A 19,495-nucleotide genomic window follows, 5' to 3' on the forward strand; every position below is an offset into this window, starting at 1 on the left:
AGATTGGAATATCTAGCTCAGACATTGCAGAAAATCCAAAGCTAACTAAATGTTGTTAAAAATGTGACATTTAGAAAATAAAACGTGAAACATGCTCACTGAGTTGAAGGGACAAAAATGTTTTCCTGTCTGAAATATGCTGAAATCAAAGGAGCCACAAACAGAAGATTTTGAATAAATATTACTGTATTTGAGAGCTGCGAACAATCAAACCAATCAGGAAGCGTCGTGCGTCATGACGTCAGCGCCGGCCTCTTCCATGCTCTGCGCCCTAAACCGTCATCATTTTTACCGGGAGAGGCGAAGGGCATCCGGGATACCGGCCGAGAGAAGAGCCGCTGAGACACTCGTTGAGGTCAGCAGTTCCGCTTTTATGACCTTTAATCAACTTGAGTTTGTGACAGTTGAAGGTGGAACCAGCAGGAGCCCAAAGAGAGGTTTTAGCTGCAGTTTGAACACATTTCTTAATGTCATTCTGAGGAATTTGACACACTGTTAGCATGCTAGCTGGTTGCAGGCTAACAGCCGAAGTACAATGCTCATACGAGAGCAGGTGAACTCAAACCAAATATGCGAGTGGCTTTTACATCTTTATGTTTATATTGTTTACAAAGTATATTTCATATTAACTTGATGAGTTGTTTAAATTGACGTTTGTTTATCTGCTAGCCAAACGTGCCAGTGTTGAAGCAGTTCCCCTTAGCTAGCCGGCTAATTACACGACCTGACTCCTCAACTGTCTGTGTGTCCTCGGCGACATGTAGACACAGGTCAAAGTTAACTCTGTGGAATTCCAGTTCACCCGGAGAGGACAGACATTCACTGATTTGTTCTGTATTTTGGCAAAACAATTTTCTGGAACTCATGACTCGTGAAAGGACAAAGTGATTGACGGTGCGCGTGGCCAATAGCGACTCTTGAGATCGTATTGCTGGGCGGGGCATGTCACAGGTAGCCAATCGGTCGGCCCGCTGGCCGGGTACGAGTCAGGCTGAGGGAAAGGAGAGTCGATCCGGCAGGTCAGGAGCTGAAGCTCCAACAAGGTCAAAACAAAGGCCGAAACTCCAACTTCATACGTGACGAAGCGAAGGTTCGACCCGGACGAGCGCTCTGGGTCCAGCCGGTACTTCCTTCTGGGTCCAGCCTGCACCTCCTTCTGGAGCAGAGCGGGAGGATTTCACAATCCTCTGGACTCCTCCAAGTGGCGTGAAAACCAGCCGAGCGCCTCGCACACCGTCACGTCTGGGACTTTCGGGGAAGCGAGTCGTCTCAGGAAAGGAAGTCTAATATCTTCCAGGATGGGTTCAGCTTCTGTCAACTCACACCAAGAAGGTTCTTGGTTCAAATCCTGGCTCGGTTCTCTCTGTTGAAGGGTGTACATGTTCTCCCCAGGTGTGCTCCCTGTCTACTGGGTCTTTACCCCTCAATCCAAACACAAATTCAGACATTAGCACAGGAGTCTAAAACCTGCAGCTCCAGATCCACGTGTGTCTCTTTTATCTCTCCATTGTGGCTCCTTGGACAAACATAAAATAAGTCATGGAGACTGCTGATCCAGACATGTCGACCGTCAGAGTCAGCAGCACCCCCTAAACAAAACTGCCTAAAGAAAACAAATAAACAAAGCCTGCAAACTAAGACTACCAAGGTCCAACCACAAACTAAAATAACAAAACCCAGCAGAGTAAGACTGATGAGGACAAAGAGGGGAAAAAGAATGAAAAAAAAGAAAATAGTATTTAAAAAAAAAAAAAAATGGATTACTTAACTAGCATTTATTACATTTAGATGAGTTAAATGTATAAATTGATGTCTGAGGTTCACATAGATGATAAACTATGTAGGTTTTTACATCCTGTTGACCTGAAGACGTCTTGTTTGTTCAACTCTATCTCCAGAATGAACAGATTTGATATGTAAAGCAAAACTTTGGTAAAAAGTTTGATCCTTTATGAGTTAAATGCATATATTATCTTATGCTGCACAAGATTGATAACTAGCTGTTCAGAGCTGCACTGAGATGATCCTGTTTGGCATAGAGCATCTTTTATTTTTAAAACAAGTAAAAAAAATTAATCTTGCTTTTGTTCGTGCCAAAAATACATATAATTCATATTTATTATTTAAAAAAAGGTCATAAATGCAAATCCAAATTTCTTAGCAAGTCCAAATGGTTCTTTTACTGTTAAAGGTTGCGGCCCGTGCATTAGGAGATCAAAATTTTCAGTAAATCCCCAGTTTTCTCTGTGAGCTTCAGAGTATTTGGGAGTTGAATGGATTGGGCTGCTGTCCAGTCTCTGCCCTTCTTCCCTCAGTGACAGCAGGCTCCATCAACCCTCGTGACCCCACTGAAGATCCATGAACGAATGTTTAGTTTTAAAATGTAGGAAGGGATTTGGGTTGGTCAGAAGTGTTTAATTTCAAACAGAACATTTTGAAATAAGTTTAGAAAAGTTAACGTGTTTTATTTCTTGTTTTTGATTTAAAAACTGACATTAATGCGATCGCTGTTGTGGTTTACTGAAACGCTGAACTAACAAACACCTTTGGTAGAGCCGCTTGATTGGCTTAAATGGCACAAAGAGCTTCAGTGAACACGCAGTTCTGTTTAGATGATCTTTGTTTAGGTGTCAGCACTTCACACTGGCTCATGGATGCAGTGGGAGCACAGCAGTGGGTGAACTGAAACCCAGTAAAGGTGAAGGGAGTGATTCATGTGTGAAGTTGATGTGTCAGGACAGCCTGCTTTACTTCTGTTTCCTCTCATCTGTGAGAATCTTTAAAGTAAGATTTTATTCATCTTGGAAATGTTGGGTTTGGAGACATAGTCGGCGTTTTAACTGTCGAATGTCGAATATGATCTGTGACGCTTGACAAATAGGTTTTACAATTGATCTAAGCCAATGGTCTGCAACCCTAATGCTAAGGATCATTTGGTCCAGATTCTTTCTGATCAAAACCCAGCAAGAGCCTCAGTCACTGTTTAGAAACTGCACTTTATTTAGGATTTCCAAGAAAGTACGTTTTATTTATGTAGTACCCTTCACAGACAAAGGCCATGAGGTGCTTCACAAGTTAAAAGCATAAAAACAAAAACTTCAGAAGGTAAGAACATAAAAGACAAATTTCTGCTGGTTAAAAACAAAGAAGATAAAACCCCATAAGCTAAGAGACATAAAAGACAGTAGCAAGTACCACATAAAACAATCATTACAAGCCCAATAAAAAACAGATTTGGTTAAAGTGCTTAGAAAAATAAAGTTTTAAGTTGACTTTTAAAAGAGCCAACAGAGTCCAGTGAAAGTGAAGTCAGACATGACATTTTTAGTCATTATGACTTGGATGTGACACCATGCCTTTTCTCTTTTTACTATCAAATTTAAATGCAACCATACATATAGAGTCCAATTTTAAAATCAGTCTATGTAAGCTTATTTTCTAATCTATCTGACATTTTAAATCCTAAATATAAATGACAAAACTTAATTAACTAAGAGAAATGGACTGCAACCCCTTTATTTTTTGCAATAACTATTGCTATGCATCATCTTTGAAGCTGCTAAAACATTTGGTGAAAATTTGTAGTTTTTTTCCCTTCTAAATCATTGCAGAGTTTTTCCTCTGTTTCCCTGTCTCCTCTAAACTAGTCACTCTCTCTTCCAGTGGACAGTGGACGTTTGATCAAAACCCTGCTGCTCTGGGACTGACCCGGGTGGAGTTTAATTCTCTGTGGTTGTTTGGGACATCCGCCCCATCGGACTGACTGGCACCACCGTGTGCGGGATTCTTTAAGGACTGCTCATGCATCGTTTAAGGACTTGTGCGGCGCGGTTGCGCCCGCTCACCGCCTCACAGGCGGCACAGACTGTCGGCCAGCAGCGGCCTCTCACAGTCGCCTCCACAGGCAACACAAGGACGTTTCAGCCAATCAGGTGCTACTCAACACCTGTGGCTTCAGAGCCGTTTCTTAATGGGACGAGCTCCAACTATGTGGAGGAGATGTACTTCGCCTGGTTGGAAGATCCCAAGAGTGTTCATAAGGTAAGGAAGCGTACCCTGCTGGTGTGGAGAGGAAGTGCAGGTGGAAAATTCCATGAGTGGTAAAACGTGACAAGATAAAAACACATTTGATAAAGGATCATAAAATTAGGACTTCAACCTGAAGTCTGGAGTAAAAGGACTTCACCATACAGGTGCCCAAAATCAAACCTTCAACCACCTCAGGCAGACCATCAGCAGGAAAAATGTTATTTTTTGATGTTCATAAATTAATGTCTGCACACTAGGGCTGTCTATCTACTATATACTGTATAGCATTACCTACGATAATGCTAGTGTGAATGCTGTAAGCTGAATTTGACCACTGAAGATGCTGAAATTAATAGATAAAAATACTGAAGTTGAAAGCAAGTTAAATATTAGTTAATTTCCAAATTATCCTAAAAAAAATGAAAGAATTTTAAACTAGCCAACATAGTTAGCATGTAGCTGAAATATTAGCTAAACTCAAAAATAGCTTAAAAACCTTAATAGTTTGCTTTTATTGAACCACACTTTCTCATAACCTTTAAAGTTTCTCTGTTTCTGCAGACTTGCCTAACGGATGGAATTCCTAAATATTTTCTTGGTCATTCTTTCAGTCCTGAGAAAACTGAGCCTTTTAGGACTAAACCCCCTCATAAAGATCTGAAATCTTTTATTAGTCTAAGACCTTTCCAACTCTACAAATGAACAAAATAACAGGATTGTTTAATAATTACAAATCTAAAGTATTCAGATGAAACGATTATGTTCAGTCAGGTCTGTTTTGCTATGGTTGTAGCTGCTTGTCATTTCTGATCAATCAAAATCTCTGATTACGGTCTTTTTTCGGGCTTAAAGTCTTGCTTCACTTTTGTCCTGATGAGCAAAAATGTAGTTTGATGAAAGCCTGTGATATCTTTGAGCAGCTAAGTTGGGGCTCCCGATGGCGTTTCAGTCTCCTGAGAGGTTAAGGACAGCAGGCTAATATTAGCCTCAGTCACATGACAAACCTGTTTCACTACTGAAGAGAGAACGAAGCCTGCTGGGCCCTCCTGGAACCAGAACCGGCGTATGGGCCAAATTAGGATTATACTCAATAGGATTAGTTTGTAAATGAGGGAAACGTTGGTCTTTTTTTCCTGAAAGAAAGTAAAGTAATTAAAGAACTGCATCACGATCAAAGCAGAGTTCAGAACATAATGACTGTTCACATGATCCGCCTCGTTGTGAGTGAAACAGAATCTTCCAGACATGAGGTGACGCCCTGCCACCAAAGCTTTTTATAGAGGCGGGGGTCACTGTAAGAAGCTAGGGGTTTGATATCAATTATGTCTAAGATGTGAAAAGCGACTGACCTGTTTTACAGACTTTTTATAGCTTTGGTTATGTAACAAAAATTGACTCATCTGCTTGTTGCTGCTGCAAATGAGAAGCTGATGCAGTGAAGAATTTCGTATTCCGCTTTGTTTTAATAATGTAACTTTACAGAAGAGCATGAGATGGATGTGTCCACGAGTGTTTACTGCTCTTCATCCACACGTGTAACAGACATCTGTCTAAAACAATGATAACATTCAGAGCAATGTATGTCATTAAAGAAATTAGGAAAATAACATTTTTATGTTAGTAATGAATATATTTGAAAAAGTCAGCTGATAATGAGATTAAAAAAGAGCTGTCTTCAATGAAGATCTGGTCAGAAATCAGGTTACAGCAGGCTGGTATAAAATGTTCTCAGAGGGATTTTGTGGTTGTCTTCCAAGGCCAGCTACAACGGCAGTTGTTTTTAAAGTCGCACTCCATCATTTTTTTGAACTACCAATATCGTAAAAATATTCTTAGCGGTCTTTTAATTATGGTGGTGCTGTTTTTAGCCAAAATTTAGAAACCTGTGTCGTTTTCTAGGACATAGTTTCTGCAGAGCAGCAGGAGCTCATTGGAAATTCACCTCTGAGTTGTGGGCGGGGCTGACTTTGTTTACACGCTCTCCTGCTATCATACAACCCCAAGCTAACATAACCATGGTGACCGGTATCAGAGCTATCCATTCGTACATTTCTGATCCAGATTTCAGCTCAGACGAAGGAAAACAAAGACATTCGTGGATGGAACGTCCCAGAGAAGTTTTATAAAACTGCGTTTTTTTTTTGTGTTTTTTTTTACAGTCTGGTTTGAGTAAAAAAAATACTCACAACTGTAGTTTTAATATGAAAATTATTTTACATTTGTCCTCCATCATCAGAAAAAATGCTACAAGAACATGTTATTAACACCAAAAACACAATTTTCATGGGAGCTGGTCTCTGGCACGTTCCTGTACTATTTTTACTGATAATGGGGGGATGTCTGTATAAAGAATTTACAATTAAAATTGAACTTATTAGTCTGTACTCAGCGGCAGGGTGGCTCAGTGGGCTAGGTGAAGGGCTGGCACGCAGGAGCCCTGGGTTCGATTCCCAGGGTTGTCCACTGATCCCCACCCAGATTGGACCCTTGATGCTGCTGCCTAACTGGGTCCCTGTGCCCCTCAAGTACAGGGTTGTGTCAGGAAGGGCATCCGGGGTAAAAACTCTGCCCTGATGAGAAACAGTGGGTGCTGTTACGCTGTGGCGACCCCGAAAGGGATAAGCTGAAAGTGAAAGAAGAAGAAGTCTGTATTCAAATTGTAGTGAATGAGGAGCAGACAAAAATGCAGTTGGAAAAAAAATGAATTTGTAGCTAAAACGTCATCATAATAATTAAAGGAGCAGTGGTAACTCTTGTACAATAGATCAAAGATAACTGGAGTGGAGCTGTAAAGACTGATTTGTCTTCTGCTGAAAGGTGAAAATCTTAAAATACCTCTTAAATTTCTGTGTCAAGAACTTGTGCAAACTTAATGCTGGGAAGATTCATTGGAACATTCTTAGTCAAGTTTCAGTTATGGTAAAGAGTTTAATCATATCTTTATATTAACAACTTAAGAAATTGTTTTTTTTTGTTTCTTTGCAATTTATCTAAGTTGCTGTTTCAGATTTATTCAGGAAATGTTATCAGTTGTTTTTGCTTGCCACTGTTTTCTACCCCTTTTCATTTTTGTTTTAGATTTTATTGAGACGGTCTAACACTGTTTTAAATGTTTGTGCATTACACCTCCAGCTTTATGGTTGTTTTTTGGTGTCATGTTTGAGTCACAAAAGTAAACTTTATGTCTATGTTTCTGAAGAATTACAAAGAAAAGGAGTTTGTTTTGTAAAAGAACATGAGTGAGTTGAGAGCAAAGCCGCCCAGACTGATCTGATGCAGGTCAAAGAGCAGAAGCTGAAGCTTCCTGTTTCATTTGACTCGTGAGCAGAGTGGAAAAACTCGACCTCTGCTCTAATTATCACAGAAAGTCATGAAGGAGAGTAAGGTTATGTAAGCACAGGATCTGTCAGATTCCTCTGAGCAGCTGATCACATGTCAGATTGATCCGCTTGGTCGTGTGGTTCAGGTGTGATGCAGCAAACCTGTCCGTTTGGCAGAAGTGAGTGAAAAGCTGACCTGTGTGCAGGTCACTAAGGTGTCTAATTACACCTCACCGTGGTTTCATAAGCAGGTGTCACCTTGTGTTGTCAGATTAGCATAGTAGCTGAAATCTGTACATTGAGGCAGAACTGCTGACCCGTAACGAAGGGTTTGGTCTCCTGCGTAAAGGTGTTCATGGAATCTGTCTGCAGCTGCTTCTCAGTTTTGAAGTCAAAGCTGCCTTTACATGTGCTTGAGTTTTCTGGTTACGTTGATGATTACTCCTCCAGCATCTTTTTTTATTTCGTATGGGGCTGCTTCTTTACCTAAAAGGTTGAGTGCTTCTGTTCAAACCCTGAAGACTAACATTCAAACTGAACTCTCAACATCCCATAAGCTTTGCAGTTACCATGACAGCAGCAGCTGTGCATCCCTCAGATTGTTATTTCTGCTCTTTTGTCTTGTATACAATTGGAGTTTTCCTGCTCTAACCGCCTGTCTTCTTCTCCTCATCCAGTCATGGGATGTGTTTTTCCGAAACGCCAATGCCGGCGCCCCTCCTGGTGCTGCCTACCAGTCTCCTCTGAGTCTGTCTGCGGCTCCTGGCCTCGCTGCTCCACAGCTCTCCTCCCTGGTTGGAGCTCAGCCCAACGTGGAGAAGCTGGTGGAGGATCACCTGGCTGTGCAGTCGCTCATCAGAGCGTACCAGGTATGACCACACTCAAGACTTTTGACGTGTTGGAGTCTTCTGCTGTCTCATGGCGTTGGTTTCATCCAGTTTGTCTCCAGCTGACGACTAAAGCTGATAGAAGCAAAGTTAGACTTACTGTCATGGCCAAAAAATCAGCACCTGGAGATTTCTGTCAGAACGTCGCTCCTAACACGAGTGTGTGGGTGCTTGTGTGTTAATTGTTTTTGTTTTCACTGGAACAACACAAACAGAAACCTCCAACCCAATAAACTCATGCAGACATAAAAAAGGGGAAGGTGAAATTGTAAGAAATGGCTGTCAAGCCTGTTATGCTCCTGTAACTTGTATTCAGACACACCTGTGGCAGGTAACAGTGAGGGCATCATCTGAAACCAGTTAAAATGGGGAAATGGAGGACTCATCCTGTGTTGTCTCACTGAGCATGGAGACAAAGTGTAGAGGTATCTGTGGGTTTGAAAAGAAGGATGAAGCTCTAGAGCATCTCTAGAGAGCTTCATGGTCTGTGTCCACTGTGAGCAACGTCATCAGGAGGTCTATAATCCCATGGCTCTGAGGCTCACCTACCTGTATATGTGGAAGAGCATCAGGAAAGAAAAATAGAGGAAAGAATAGTGCGCCAAAATTCCAGCAGTAAGAAACTCTTTCATGGTTACAGTAGGCAAAGGGTTTCACGTATATGTTCCATAGAGGATACAGCTATATATGTAAAGCCAATACATTTGTGTTCTGTGAGAGTTTCTGTCAGGTTAGACTTTTCCTCTGTTTTTTTGTTCCAGTGTAAGCAAAAACTAAAAGACTGACAGAATTATGCAAGAGAGCTGAGAACTGAACCTGTAAATTCAGAGAAAACTGAAGATCCAGAAGTCTTCTTCCACCAAGGAACTTTATTGTTTAAAACATGTACAATCCTCAATGTAGTTGTCCCTCATCAATTGTGGGAGTTACATGACTTAAAATGCCTGAAGTAGGATTTATAAACTCACTGGCCACTTTTTTAGGAACACCTGCCCAACTGCTCATCAAGGCAAATTTCTATTCAGCCAATCACATGGCAGCAACTCTTGGTGATCTTCTGATGCTATCTCCAGCTGGAGGCTCCACAGCTGGAATCATCTCAGACTGGTTTCTTGAACATACTGAGATCACTGGACTCAATTGAACTCCACAGTCACCAGATCTCAACCCAATAGAGCAGGGTGTCCAAATCTAGGCCTCGAGGGCCGGTGTCTTACATGTTTTCCAACCAACCTGCTATTGAAGCTCCTTATTGGATTGACACACCTGAATCCAGGTAATCAGCTGTAGATACGGTAGAGTTTCAGGAAAACCAGCAGGAGGCCGGCCCTCGAGGCCTGACTTGGGACACCCCTGCAATAGAGCACCTTTGGGATGTGGTGGAACGGGAGATTGACATCATGGATGTGCAGCTGACAAATCTGCAGCCACTGTGATGCTGTCATGTAAATATGGACCAAACTCTGCCACCGAGGATTAAGGCAGTTCTGAAGGCAAAGGGGGTCCAACCTGATACTAACGAGGTGGACCTAACAATGTTGCCGGTGAGCATAGATGTTTAAATGCTGTAAAACTCCTCCTTACACACTGTTCACACTTTTCTCAGACAGACAAACATTCTACACTTTTCTCTCTTGCTTAAACTCTCAAAGTTCAAACCTTTGGAGAAAAATATGTCCAGTTTAATACAATACAATTAAAACAAAGATCAAATCGCAAACAAAGATGTATGTAATGGAATAAATGGAACACATTCTGTACTTGAGACATGGCATGGAGGAGATTGACAATGGTCTGCAGCCAGTCAGGATGCAGAGCACAGAAAACAAAAAAATCATGCAAAACAAAATCGCAAAATATGAACTGCGATACAGCACGAACACTGTAGACTTCATGTTGTATTCTCGTCCTAAATCTTCAGATGTTAAAGTAAATTTAATGAGCTTTGGGGTTTGTAAGGAGCTTACCACCACTCAAACTCTTGTTCTTTCATTCCAGGTCTGATGTAAAATACGTGTAAAATAAAGTAAACGTTTGTGGGGGTTTTTGTGCCACAAACTGAAGTTTGTTTCACATGAATTATTTTGTTGAGTACCTGGAACAATCAGAAGTTTGGATTGTATAGAACCGAAAGCATCAGAAAGGGATAGGCAACTCCGGGCCTCGAGGGCCTCATTCTTGCATGTTTTCCTACATACCTGCTCTGGCCTGTTTAACTGGCTGGACACACCTGAACCAGGTAATCAGTCATGAGTAGGGTTTGGATATGTGGAAATCATGCAGACACTGAGGCCCTCGAGGCCTGGAGTTGCCTCTCTCTGGTCTAAATCAGTGTTTCCCAACCCTGGTCCTCGGGGCACACTGTCCTGCATGTTTTCCATGTTGCCCTGCTTATGCACACCTGATTTAGCTCATCATCAGGCTCAGCAGAAGCCTGACGATGACAGTCACCAGAGGCAGGTGTGTTTAGCAGGGTTGGATCGAAAAAATGCCGGACAGTGTGCCTTGAGGACCAGGGTTGGGAAAGACTGGTCTAAATGACAAGTGGTGGGATAACCGTGTGCTGGCTGTGCGTTCAGGTGATGGGCCATCACAATGCCCACCTGGACCCTCTGGACATCAGCTGTGTGAACTTTGACGATGCTCCCGTCAATTCCGGCTTCCAGGACGTTGGTGAGAACGTGGGAACTGATCCAACAGAAACATCTCTAACATTGCTTTTTCCACCCACCCACTTGCCCTCCTCCTCTCCTCTCCTTCCTCTGTCTTGTTCTCTCCTCTTTTATCTCATTTCCTCTTTGTTTGAACTAAACCCTTTTTCTGTACACATCCTTAAATCCCCTCGTATCATTTTGCTCTCATCTGCTCGGCTCTGCCTCCTCTCCATTCCCCTCATCTCCTCCTTCCCTTCCTCCCCGGGTGGGCTCTCTGCTGTTGTCACCCCTGTAGATCCGAGGGCACCATGTGGCCCAGTTGGACCCACTCGGCATCTTGGACGCTGATCTGGACTCGTGTGTCCCCACTGACATAATCACCTCCTCCGACAAGCTGGGTGAGGAGAAATGCACCTCCTCTTTTGCTCTGTGCCGTAGTGCCTTGCAGCGTAGTGACTCTGGCTCTCAGTGTGACGGCGCTGGCATTGAACCCTCCTGTGTTTGTGCTTGTCGAGCTGAAGCTTTCCTGAACTTTCTAGTTTCAGCTTCTTTCAATGTTCCACTTCAGTTCACAAAGTTCCTTCTGTCTGAACGGAGAATGGAACCTGACACATAAAATGTTCATTCGCTTTCTGTTAACAATGATGGCTTAGTTTGAAATAATTGTTTGAGATGATCTCCTGTAAAAATATTTCATCTTCATAATTCCTGCTTGTGTTGAGTTTTTATCTAAGGCATGGAAGAAGAAGCGTTATTGTAATAATTAATATACTGTACCTGCTTGACTACAGAGGTATTCTTCAGCACTCGATTGACTCCAGTGGAAGGACGACATTTTTACAGCTCTTCATGAACGGGAAACATATTTAACCCTCTATCTCTTTCGTAAAAATGTTCACTCATTCTACTTTATTATTTTCATGCTACGGCTGTATATACTGCTCATCAGAGCTACCACGATTTAGGAACAATTTGAGAATAGATCAATAGATGACCAGAGTGAGACTTTAAAGTGGGGCTGCTACGATTAGTCGACTAATCAACTATTAAAATAGTCAACGACTGATTTAGTAGTCGGTTAGTCGTCACTTTATGTTATATGGAGTCAGAGTGTAGTAAAGTTGAACAAAGTTGTGAGCATTCAGCACTAAAAAATTCACTTTTGTTATATTTGAATCAGTGAGACTAAAACTTTATCTTTAGTGAAGAATAGTTCCTTCTTTCAGATGACGACCTCATTTATTTAATCTGATTTGATACAAGAAACTAATGAAGGACAAAAGCGGCATGATTCATTAGAAGTTTATTAAACTTTCATCTTTATTGTCTTTATTTTTAGTTAGTTTAAAGCTAATGATGGTTAAGATGTGTGTTTTACATCCAGTTTTCACATGATCTGATTAGTCGACTAATCGAAAAAGAAAAATTGTGATTAGTCGAATATTGAAATAATTGTTTGTGATCGTCTGTAAATTATTTTACTATTAATAGATGAACTTTTTTTCTTCCACTCGGGTTTGGTTTGTGCTGAGTTAATTTTTGCCTGGTTTCCACTGAGCGGTGTGGATCAGGCCAGTTCCTCTCCTGGCCGGTTTAGAACGGTCCGGGTAATTCAAGTGAGCTTTTCCATTGAGAGTTGGACCATCAAAGCGCACGTGGGGTGTAGACTGATGACGTAGCTGTACGTCAAAATGGTGAGACTACAGTGAAAGAGAAGATGCATCAGCTGACTCAGAAACAGACGGAAAATTAAAAAGATATCCACAGAAGATCATTATAATCTGGATCAGGTGTTTGTTATGGATGAAGCCGGTCTCTATGCTGCAGAACATTTTATTGTTCTGAGTTTAAAAGAAAAAAAAAACTCTATGTTGATCGATGCTCCAATGTTCTTCAATAAATGTTTTATAAAGCGCGATCAGAAGTTTTTAAGTTTACTATGGATCAGTAACAGACATTCTTCAGCCGCGGGGATCGGGAGAGATGGAAACGGGGAGAGGGTGTCTGGCCCCCAACCCTCGCGAATATGGGGGATAAAGAATTTATTATCATTTCCAAGAAGATTGCGGGAGGTAAAGAAGAATACAGACAAAAAGAGGACAAAACTTTCAGTTTGGATCTTGAGTCGTGAAAAGTGCTGGTCGGACACTTCCTGTTGTCATAAAAGCTTTCCACCAATCAGTGGGACGACGAAAGCCCCGCCCTCACGGCTCCATTCTATTCTATGGACCTACGACCAACGGGGGACCAGACATGGTACCAGTTGATCCTTCTGAACAGGTCCATTTTGTAATGGAAACGCTCAAAATTCCATTCCTATCCGGTCCAGTCCGGTCTGGACGGCTCAGTGGAAACGAGGCATTAGGGACAGTTTTTGGTCTGTAGTTGTCAGAATGGGCAAGACTGCACGTGCTGGTTTAGTGCTCATGTCAGAAGACCATTTTAGTACAATTGTGATCTGAAGTTGAAAACTAAATAATAAAAAATCTACTACACCCCATTTACTTTAGATACTAAATGAACCTATTAAAAGGTAAATCTAACAGTTTCTTGCATATATTTTTACAGTAAGTGCAAATACTCTACTTTATTCATTTTCTTAATTGGTGCTTGACAAGGCAGACATGCTCTCATGTAGTTTTGACTTTACCCGATGTTGACAAACATTAGAGGTGTTATTGTTGGGATATTCAGAAGTGTCCATTTTCATCAAAAAGAAGTTTTATTTCTTCTGTTTGGTGCTGAAATTCCAGAACACTAGAGGGCGTTTCCACTGAACTTTTTTGTTCCTGATGCTGTAACACGCCTGGGTGAATGACCTTTGAATTAGCCTTCAAATCCAGGCTCAAAGTGGGCGGGGCCGTTGTGTTAATGGAGGGCGTCTCGTGCACCGTCTCTGACTAGATCTTTAGTTAATGCAGCTTTGAGGACGTAGAAAGCAGTGCTGCTTCTTGGTGTCTGGGTTCATTTTAAAGCATCAGAAACGTATCCGTTTCCGTTTTGGAAGGGAAGATCCTTCTGCTGCCGTTCTCCTGAATGTACAGCAGAGATTTTTGAATATTTCTGGACTCCGGCTGGAGTCAACAGGTTGGAACTGCAGCGTTCTTAAAAAGTAAGACGCGTCCAAATAAACCAGGTGCCAGCAGAACAGAGGGGCTTATGGGAATGCAGCAACAATTGTAATCAAATCTTGAAATAACTGTAATTAGGTTTGATAAAGGTGTTTGTTTTTGTGTCTCTGTTTGTGGGTTTATCTGCTTGGCATCAGCAATGAAACTGAAGGATATGAATGTCCATCAAGAGTCGGCTGAAGAGACTGGGGCGGAGCTGCAGGGCTGACTGTGCATCATGATGACTCTGAGTGCATGTGTGTGAAGTTTGTGGTGAAAATGCTGACTCGGCATTCTCAGAAGTTAGTTCGATCCCTGCTGCCATGGGGGTGCTGTCCTCTGGAACTTCCTGTTGGGGGCGTGTCTGTGTGAATCTGTAGTGTTTCAGTTTAGCATGACGTTGATGTGTCTCTTTGTCCACCACTCCAGTCTGGAACCGGAGCCAAAGGTCTCCTTTAATCTCTAGAGAGTGGTGAACACGAGTCGCTGCTGCTGCTGTGAGACGGGTCAAACAGGGTAGGGGTCACTAACATCATCTGGATGTTTCTCTCCTTTGGTGCTCCCCGCCCCCCCTCCAGACCTGGCTGTGTTCACGGAGAGGCTGAGAATCCTCACAGTTGGAGGTACGAGAAGCAGCGCTGCTCTGAAGCTCATGTTTAGTTTGCTGTAGCAGCGTGCCTTTCTGCTGAAGTTCTGGATGACCCGACCGTGTCCTGCTGCAGGTTCAGGCCTCGCCTGCAGACACCAGGCTGTCGTCCTGACCTCCTGCTGCTGCGCTGTAGGAGGAGGAGGCGACGCAGCATGTTCATTGTTTCTGCAGAATTAGAGATCAGACTTTTCTATTTTTGCAACAAATGATGTAGAAGAGTTGTTCAGGCGGCCTGAACCTGCTGCAGGGCTGCTTCTGTCGCACTCAGTTTCTGGAAGAAACTCTGAACCTTAGAGACGTTCAGAAAAGTGATGCCTTCTCCGTGTCTGTAGCTGCTTCTCTGCTGTGACCGTCCTGCTCTGTGCAAAAGTCTGTAGACCCTCCCCTCCTTTTAGAGTAGAAGCCCCTCCCCTCAGTGGTCATGAAGTAAGTGTGCTGGTGATCTGACACCCCATCACAGTTCATTTAGTTATCTAAAACTTTTTGATACCGATGTTATCGCGTGTAACTGGTCAGAAAACTCTCTTTGGATCGTGTCATGATTTTTGAGTCACAAATCGGATCAATTTTTGGATACGAAAAAAAGGCAAAATAAAAAGAAAAAAAATCATAGTTTTTCTTGTAAGCTTATGTAGATAATAAAACAAAATACTTCAATCATTTATATATCATTTCAAAACAGTTTCTTGTGATATTGTTGAACTTAAGATGTTCCTGCATATAAATTCACTCAAAATATCCATAAATAAAAAGTATAGTGAGTTATGGTGTTTTGCCTCTTGATAAAAACCAAAAGTATTTATAAAAACTTTACACTTTTTCAACATCTCCTGTTGCTGTGAAACCTCCTCTCACTGGGACGGATGTTGCAGTGTTTTTCTCCTGCCACAGTGTCAGGACAGTAGGTGGTCAAACTGGGTCACAGAGAGGCAGAAGTACCACTGAGAGCAGCTGTCGGTGAATGATCTCAGAAGACGGATTTCCGATTATTTCATAGAGCTCTTCACACGAATAAACCCCATCTCTCTACATCATCTGTGTCTTTCATGATGTAGCCATGACGTCTGGTTGAGATTAACAGTAGCTCCTCACATGCGGCTGGAGCTTCAATTTTAAAGTGCGTTTCGCGGGGCAGAGGCGGCCAGCTTCTATGTTCAGTCAGTAGCTGCAGTACATGTGCAAAATGTCCTTGATCAGATCAAAGATCAGATTAGAATAGAACTGTGCACTTGGCCCCGTAAAAGCTTCATCCCATTGTAACAAACATTTCCATGTGTCGCATGGTTGATCAGAATAAATCATGTTGACATGCGCAGAGCTGACTAAAATACTGGAAATAGTTGTAGAAGAAGAAATAATGAGGTCCGTTGTAACAAACAAAGATCATGTATGGAGCGAGATGTTACTCTGAACGTGCTTTTATGATTATTAATATTTTTAAGTTACTGCTCATAATCTTTTAAATCCATGCAGGAAATATACATATTACCTGCACGTAAATATGTGGGAATAAGATCAGTCTTTATTCTGTTTTGATGTGGTTGGAAATATGAATTTTTGTGATTTTTACACGGTTTCTCAGGACTTTTCTGTGATTTCTGCATTTAAAAGCCGCCTCTGGTTCATACTTTCCTGAAGCCGCTCGGAGAGACAGTTCTCCTGGGAGAGACGGTTCTCCTGGGAGAACCGTCTCTCCCGGGAGAGACGGTTCTCCCGGGAGAGACGGTTCTCCCGGGAGAGACGGTTCTCCTGAATCCAGCGGGTCTCTCGGGCTCAGATCAGCCGGACGGACTGCGTCCGAATCTCACAGCGTAACAAAGCACTCCCGTGCATGTGCGTGTGTGCTCACACATTAAAGCTGAGAATCGGCTTTTCTACTCAAAGAAAACAGTTTGCTCGCGGAGAGCAGCAGATCGGTTGGGGACATGTAAACGTAGCTAGTGGTACAGATGTGATATGAAGCAACTGAAGTCCCGCGGCAGGATTTGAGCGATGAGACGTGAATTGGGCGGTGGAGCCAAAATTCAATTAACTGTAGTTTGAGAGGTCGCTGCATTTCTCCTACCAATCAGGAACTTGGCTTTGGGCATGTAACGTTTTCATTGACTCAACAGCGGGTTGAATATTAATCAATTAGTTTTTTTGTCCTGAACTTCCATCTAATTCCTCCACTCGCTGGGGCCGCAGAGTTACCAGGGCTGGTGAAGAAGAGATACACCCCGGACAGATCGCTAGCCTACCGCCGCGGCTCTCTGGCTGCTGTCACCTCCTGTAGTCCAGCGGAGCTCACTCGCTAGATAGATGGATAGACAGACAGCTGGGTGCAGGGGCTGCCTGCTCGGGCCTCTTGAACTTTGCAACATTTTTCTAATTCTCTGTAGAGGACAACATTTTGGGCTTTTTCAGTGATACCACATGTGATCGGGGGTCTGTAGTTTTTGGTGGATTTAAAAGCAATTTGACTTCTCTCTTTGGTAATCAGGAGGATGTGAGCATTAAAGTAACAATTGGCTGGAATGAACATTTGTGAACACTGTGATGGCTGTGTACAAAGTCCCTTTCAGAAGCAGGTCGTGCTTTGTACAAAAAAAAATTGGGACGTTAACATTTAATATATCGGTTATTAACCGTTTACCACCTGAGGCGTCGCCGGTGAAGCTTAAACACAAAGTCTTTAAATACAGTTACAGTAAATCAAAGACCATAAGTTCTTTGAACATAAGTTCTTTGATTTAACAAATAAAAAAGATCCTATTTAGTTTTTGCTTTTTACTGTAAACAGGATCTTAAGAATTATAAATAAAATGTAGTCTCCAAACTTTTTCCTGTGAGAGCCACAAAGGTGTTTTTTCTCTGATGTGAGGTCAGGGTCAGTTTGTAGCTTAACAAAAGAAGTGTAAAAATGGCTTTGGTGATTTGAACATGTTCGTGTTTTCTCATGATGGAGGAAAGCTCTAGTTTGTGACATGGGCGGTCCAAAGTCTTCATGCTCCGCTAGAATGGTGAAGCATCCACTGGCAGACAAATAGATCCATGAACGTCTTTGTTTTCCTCATCTGATCTGGAATCTGGATCTAAACTGAACGGCTGAATAACTCTGATATTGTTTTCCATTTTTGTTGCACCACTAATGTTAGCTTGGGCTTCTGAGGGGCTGTAAGCTAGTGGGAGAGCAAATGGATGATGGGAAATTAGCAGAGTTAACTTCCCATCCACAACCCAGATAAGAATTTCTGATGAACTCCTGCTGCTCTGCAGATAATGTCTTAAACGACAGACGTTTTGATTTTAACTAAACACGGAGTAAAAATAATCCCACTAAAAATGTATATTTTAGTAGGACTATAAACTGTTATGTGGTCAGAGACGGTTCGATTCCCTCTGAGGCTGAAACATTCATCTCTGGATGAAACTATGCAACCAAGACGACTGACACGTTTGTAAACTGAGTGGAAGATGTGATTGTGTATTCAGAGTTTGTGGTGGAAGTCGTTGACTGCAGCGTCACGTGTCGGCCTGTTGTTCTACAAACACTCAGAAGCTGAAATGATTCCAGCCGGTTCTGTCAGTTTGATGCTGTGAAAACCGCAGGTTGTTTCCGGTGGATTTGTGATCTTTGCTCCTCTTCGCCTACTGGAAAGACGGGAGGAAGATGAACTCAAGGCTGAGCCCTGATTAGCGTCCCGCCCTGACTTTGAGTGAGCTCTGATTGGCCAATCCTGCTGTCAATCAACCATGCTGCAGAACCCCCCCCCCCACCCTCCATCGTAACACCTCCTCCCTAACTGCACCTCAGCAGCTCTGCACAATCATTCATTCCCCTGCTGGAGCTCATCAACTCATCCACACTGATCCTCTTTTGATCCTCCTGCTCCTCTGGACCGAGGGGGCGGAGTCAGAGCACAGAAGGGAGGGGCCTCTGTGGACCCACCTTCATCTGTGCTTCCTGATGTGTTTTTGTAGTTTGAATGCAGAACAGCGTCACCTGCTTTTGGGACTGTAAGGACTCTGCTGAGCACTAGAGGGCGTTACAGCCTCTGTTGTGCTGCATTGTTCTGGAACAAGCCCCTCTGTTTCATTTGATTCTACAGAAACTGTTGTGTAGATTTAGCATTTTTATTTACAAAGTTAGCTTACGTTATCTGAAGGGGCTCTTTGACCTGAATATTGCTACATTTCCTAAAACTGTTGCTTTAACATGTTTGTGCAGCAAAACAGATGATAACTTCAGATTCAGTAGAAACGTTTTGCTTGAGCTGAGAGCAGCAGATCAGCTTCTTCAAACCGGCTCCTCCTCTTCCTCTTCCTGCATGTTTCATTTCTGTTTCACGGCCAGATTCTCACCATCTCTCCAATTGTTCATTCACTCCCGTCTTTTTTTGTCTCCCTCTTTGCCTCGTTGCATGATGGGATGTGTAGGCTTCTACGGCTTGAACGAGTCGGACCTGGATAAGGTGTTCCGGCTCCCCACCACCACCTTCATCGGGGGCTCAGAGACGGCACTGCCGCTGAAGGAGATCATCCGCCGCCTGGAGGTAACCACAGGAGAGACCCCAACGACGAGTTCAGTCGTATTAACAGTGTTACGCCAATAGATCATGGGTCAGGAGTTGAGGGCATCGTAACAAATCACACAGATGATAGATTTAAAAAAGTTTATCTAATCATTAAAGTTAAACAAGAAGGGAGGAGGGAGCATGGTTGGGCCAAAGAAATGAAATAAAAAGAACAAAACAAAGCCCAGCTATCGTCACTACAACAGAGGCTGACGGCTTCTCTACAGCTCCAGATTGATCACCGCTCAGGTAAACTTTACCTTTACCAACAGGCTTCGTTCCACAGTTAC

At 42.7% G+C, this 19,495-nt stretch overlaps 1 protein-coding gene across 1 annotated transcript in view; it reads left to right on the forward strand.

Annotated features, from left to right (window-relative positions):
- Positions 1-200: 200 nt before the first annotated feature.
- ogdha (oxoglutarate dehydrogenase a) overlaps positions 201-19,495 on the forward strand; it is a 38,160-nt gene continuing 18,865 nt past the window's right edge. Inside the window, exons 1-5 of the mRNA XM_024260992.2 lie at positions 201-355; positions 3,664-4,041; positions 8,027-8,218; positions 11,186-11,288; positions 19,069-19,184. Of these exons, the coding sequence (XP_024116760.1) occupies positions 3,802-4,041; positions 8,027-8,218; positions 11,186-11,288; positions 19,069-19,184 (651 nt within the window). The 5' untranslated portion in view covers positions 201-355; positions 3,664-3,801. The remainder of the gene's footprint in view (positions 356-3,663; positions 4,042-8,026; positions 8,219-11,185; positions 11,289-19,068; positions 19,185-19,495) is intronic.

Source organism: Oryzias melastigma, linkage group LG9 (genome assembly GCF_002922805.2).
Source record: "Oryzias melastigma strain HK-1 linkage group LG9, ASM292280v2, whole genome shotgun sequence".
Classification (NCBI taxonomy): Eukaryota; Metazoa; Chordata; class Actinopteri; order Beloniformes; family Adrianichthyidae; genus Oryzias; species Oryzias melastigma.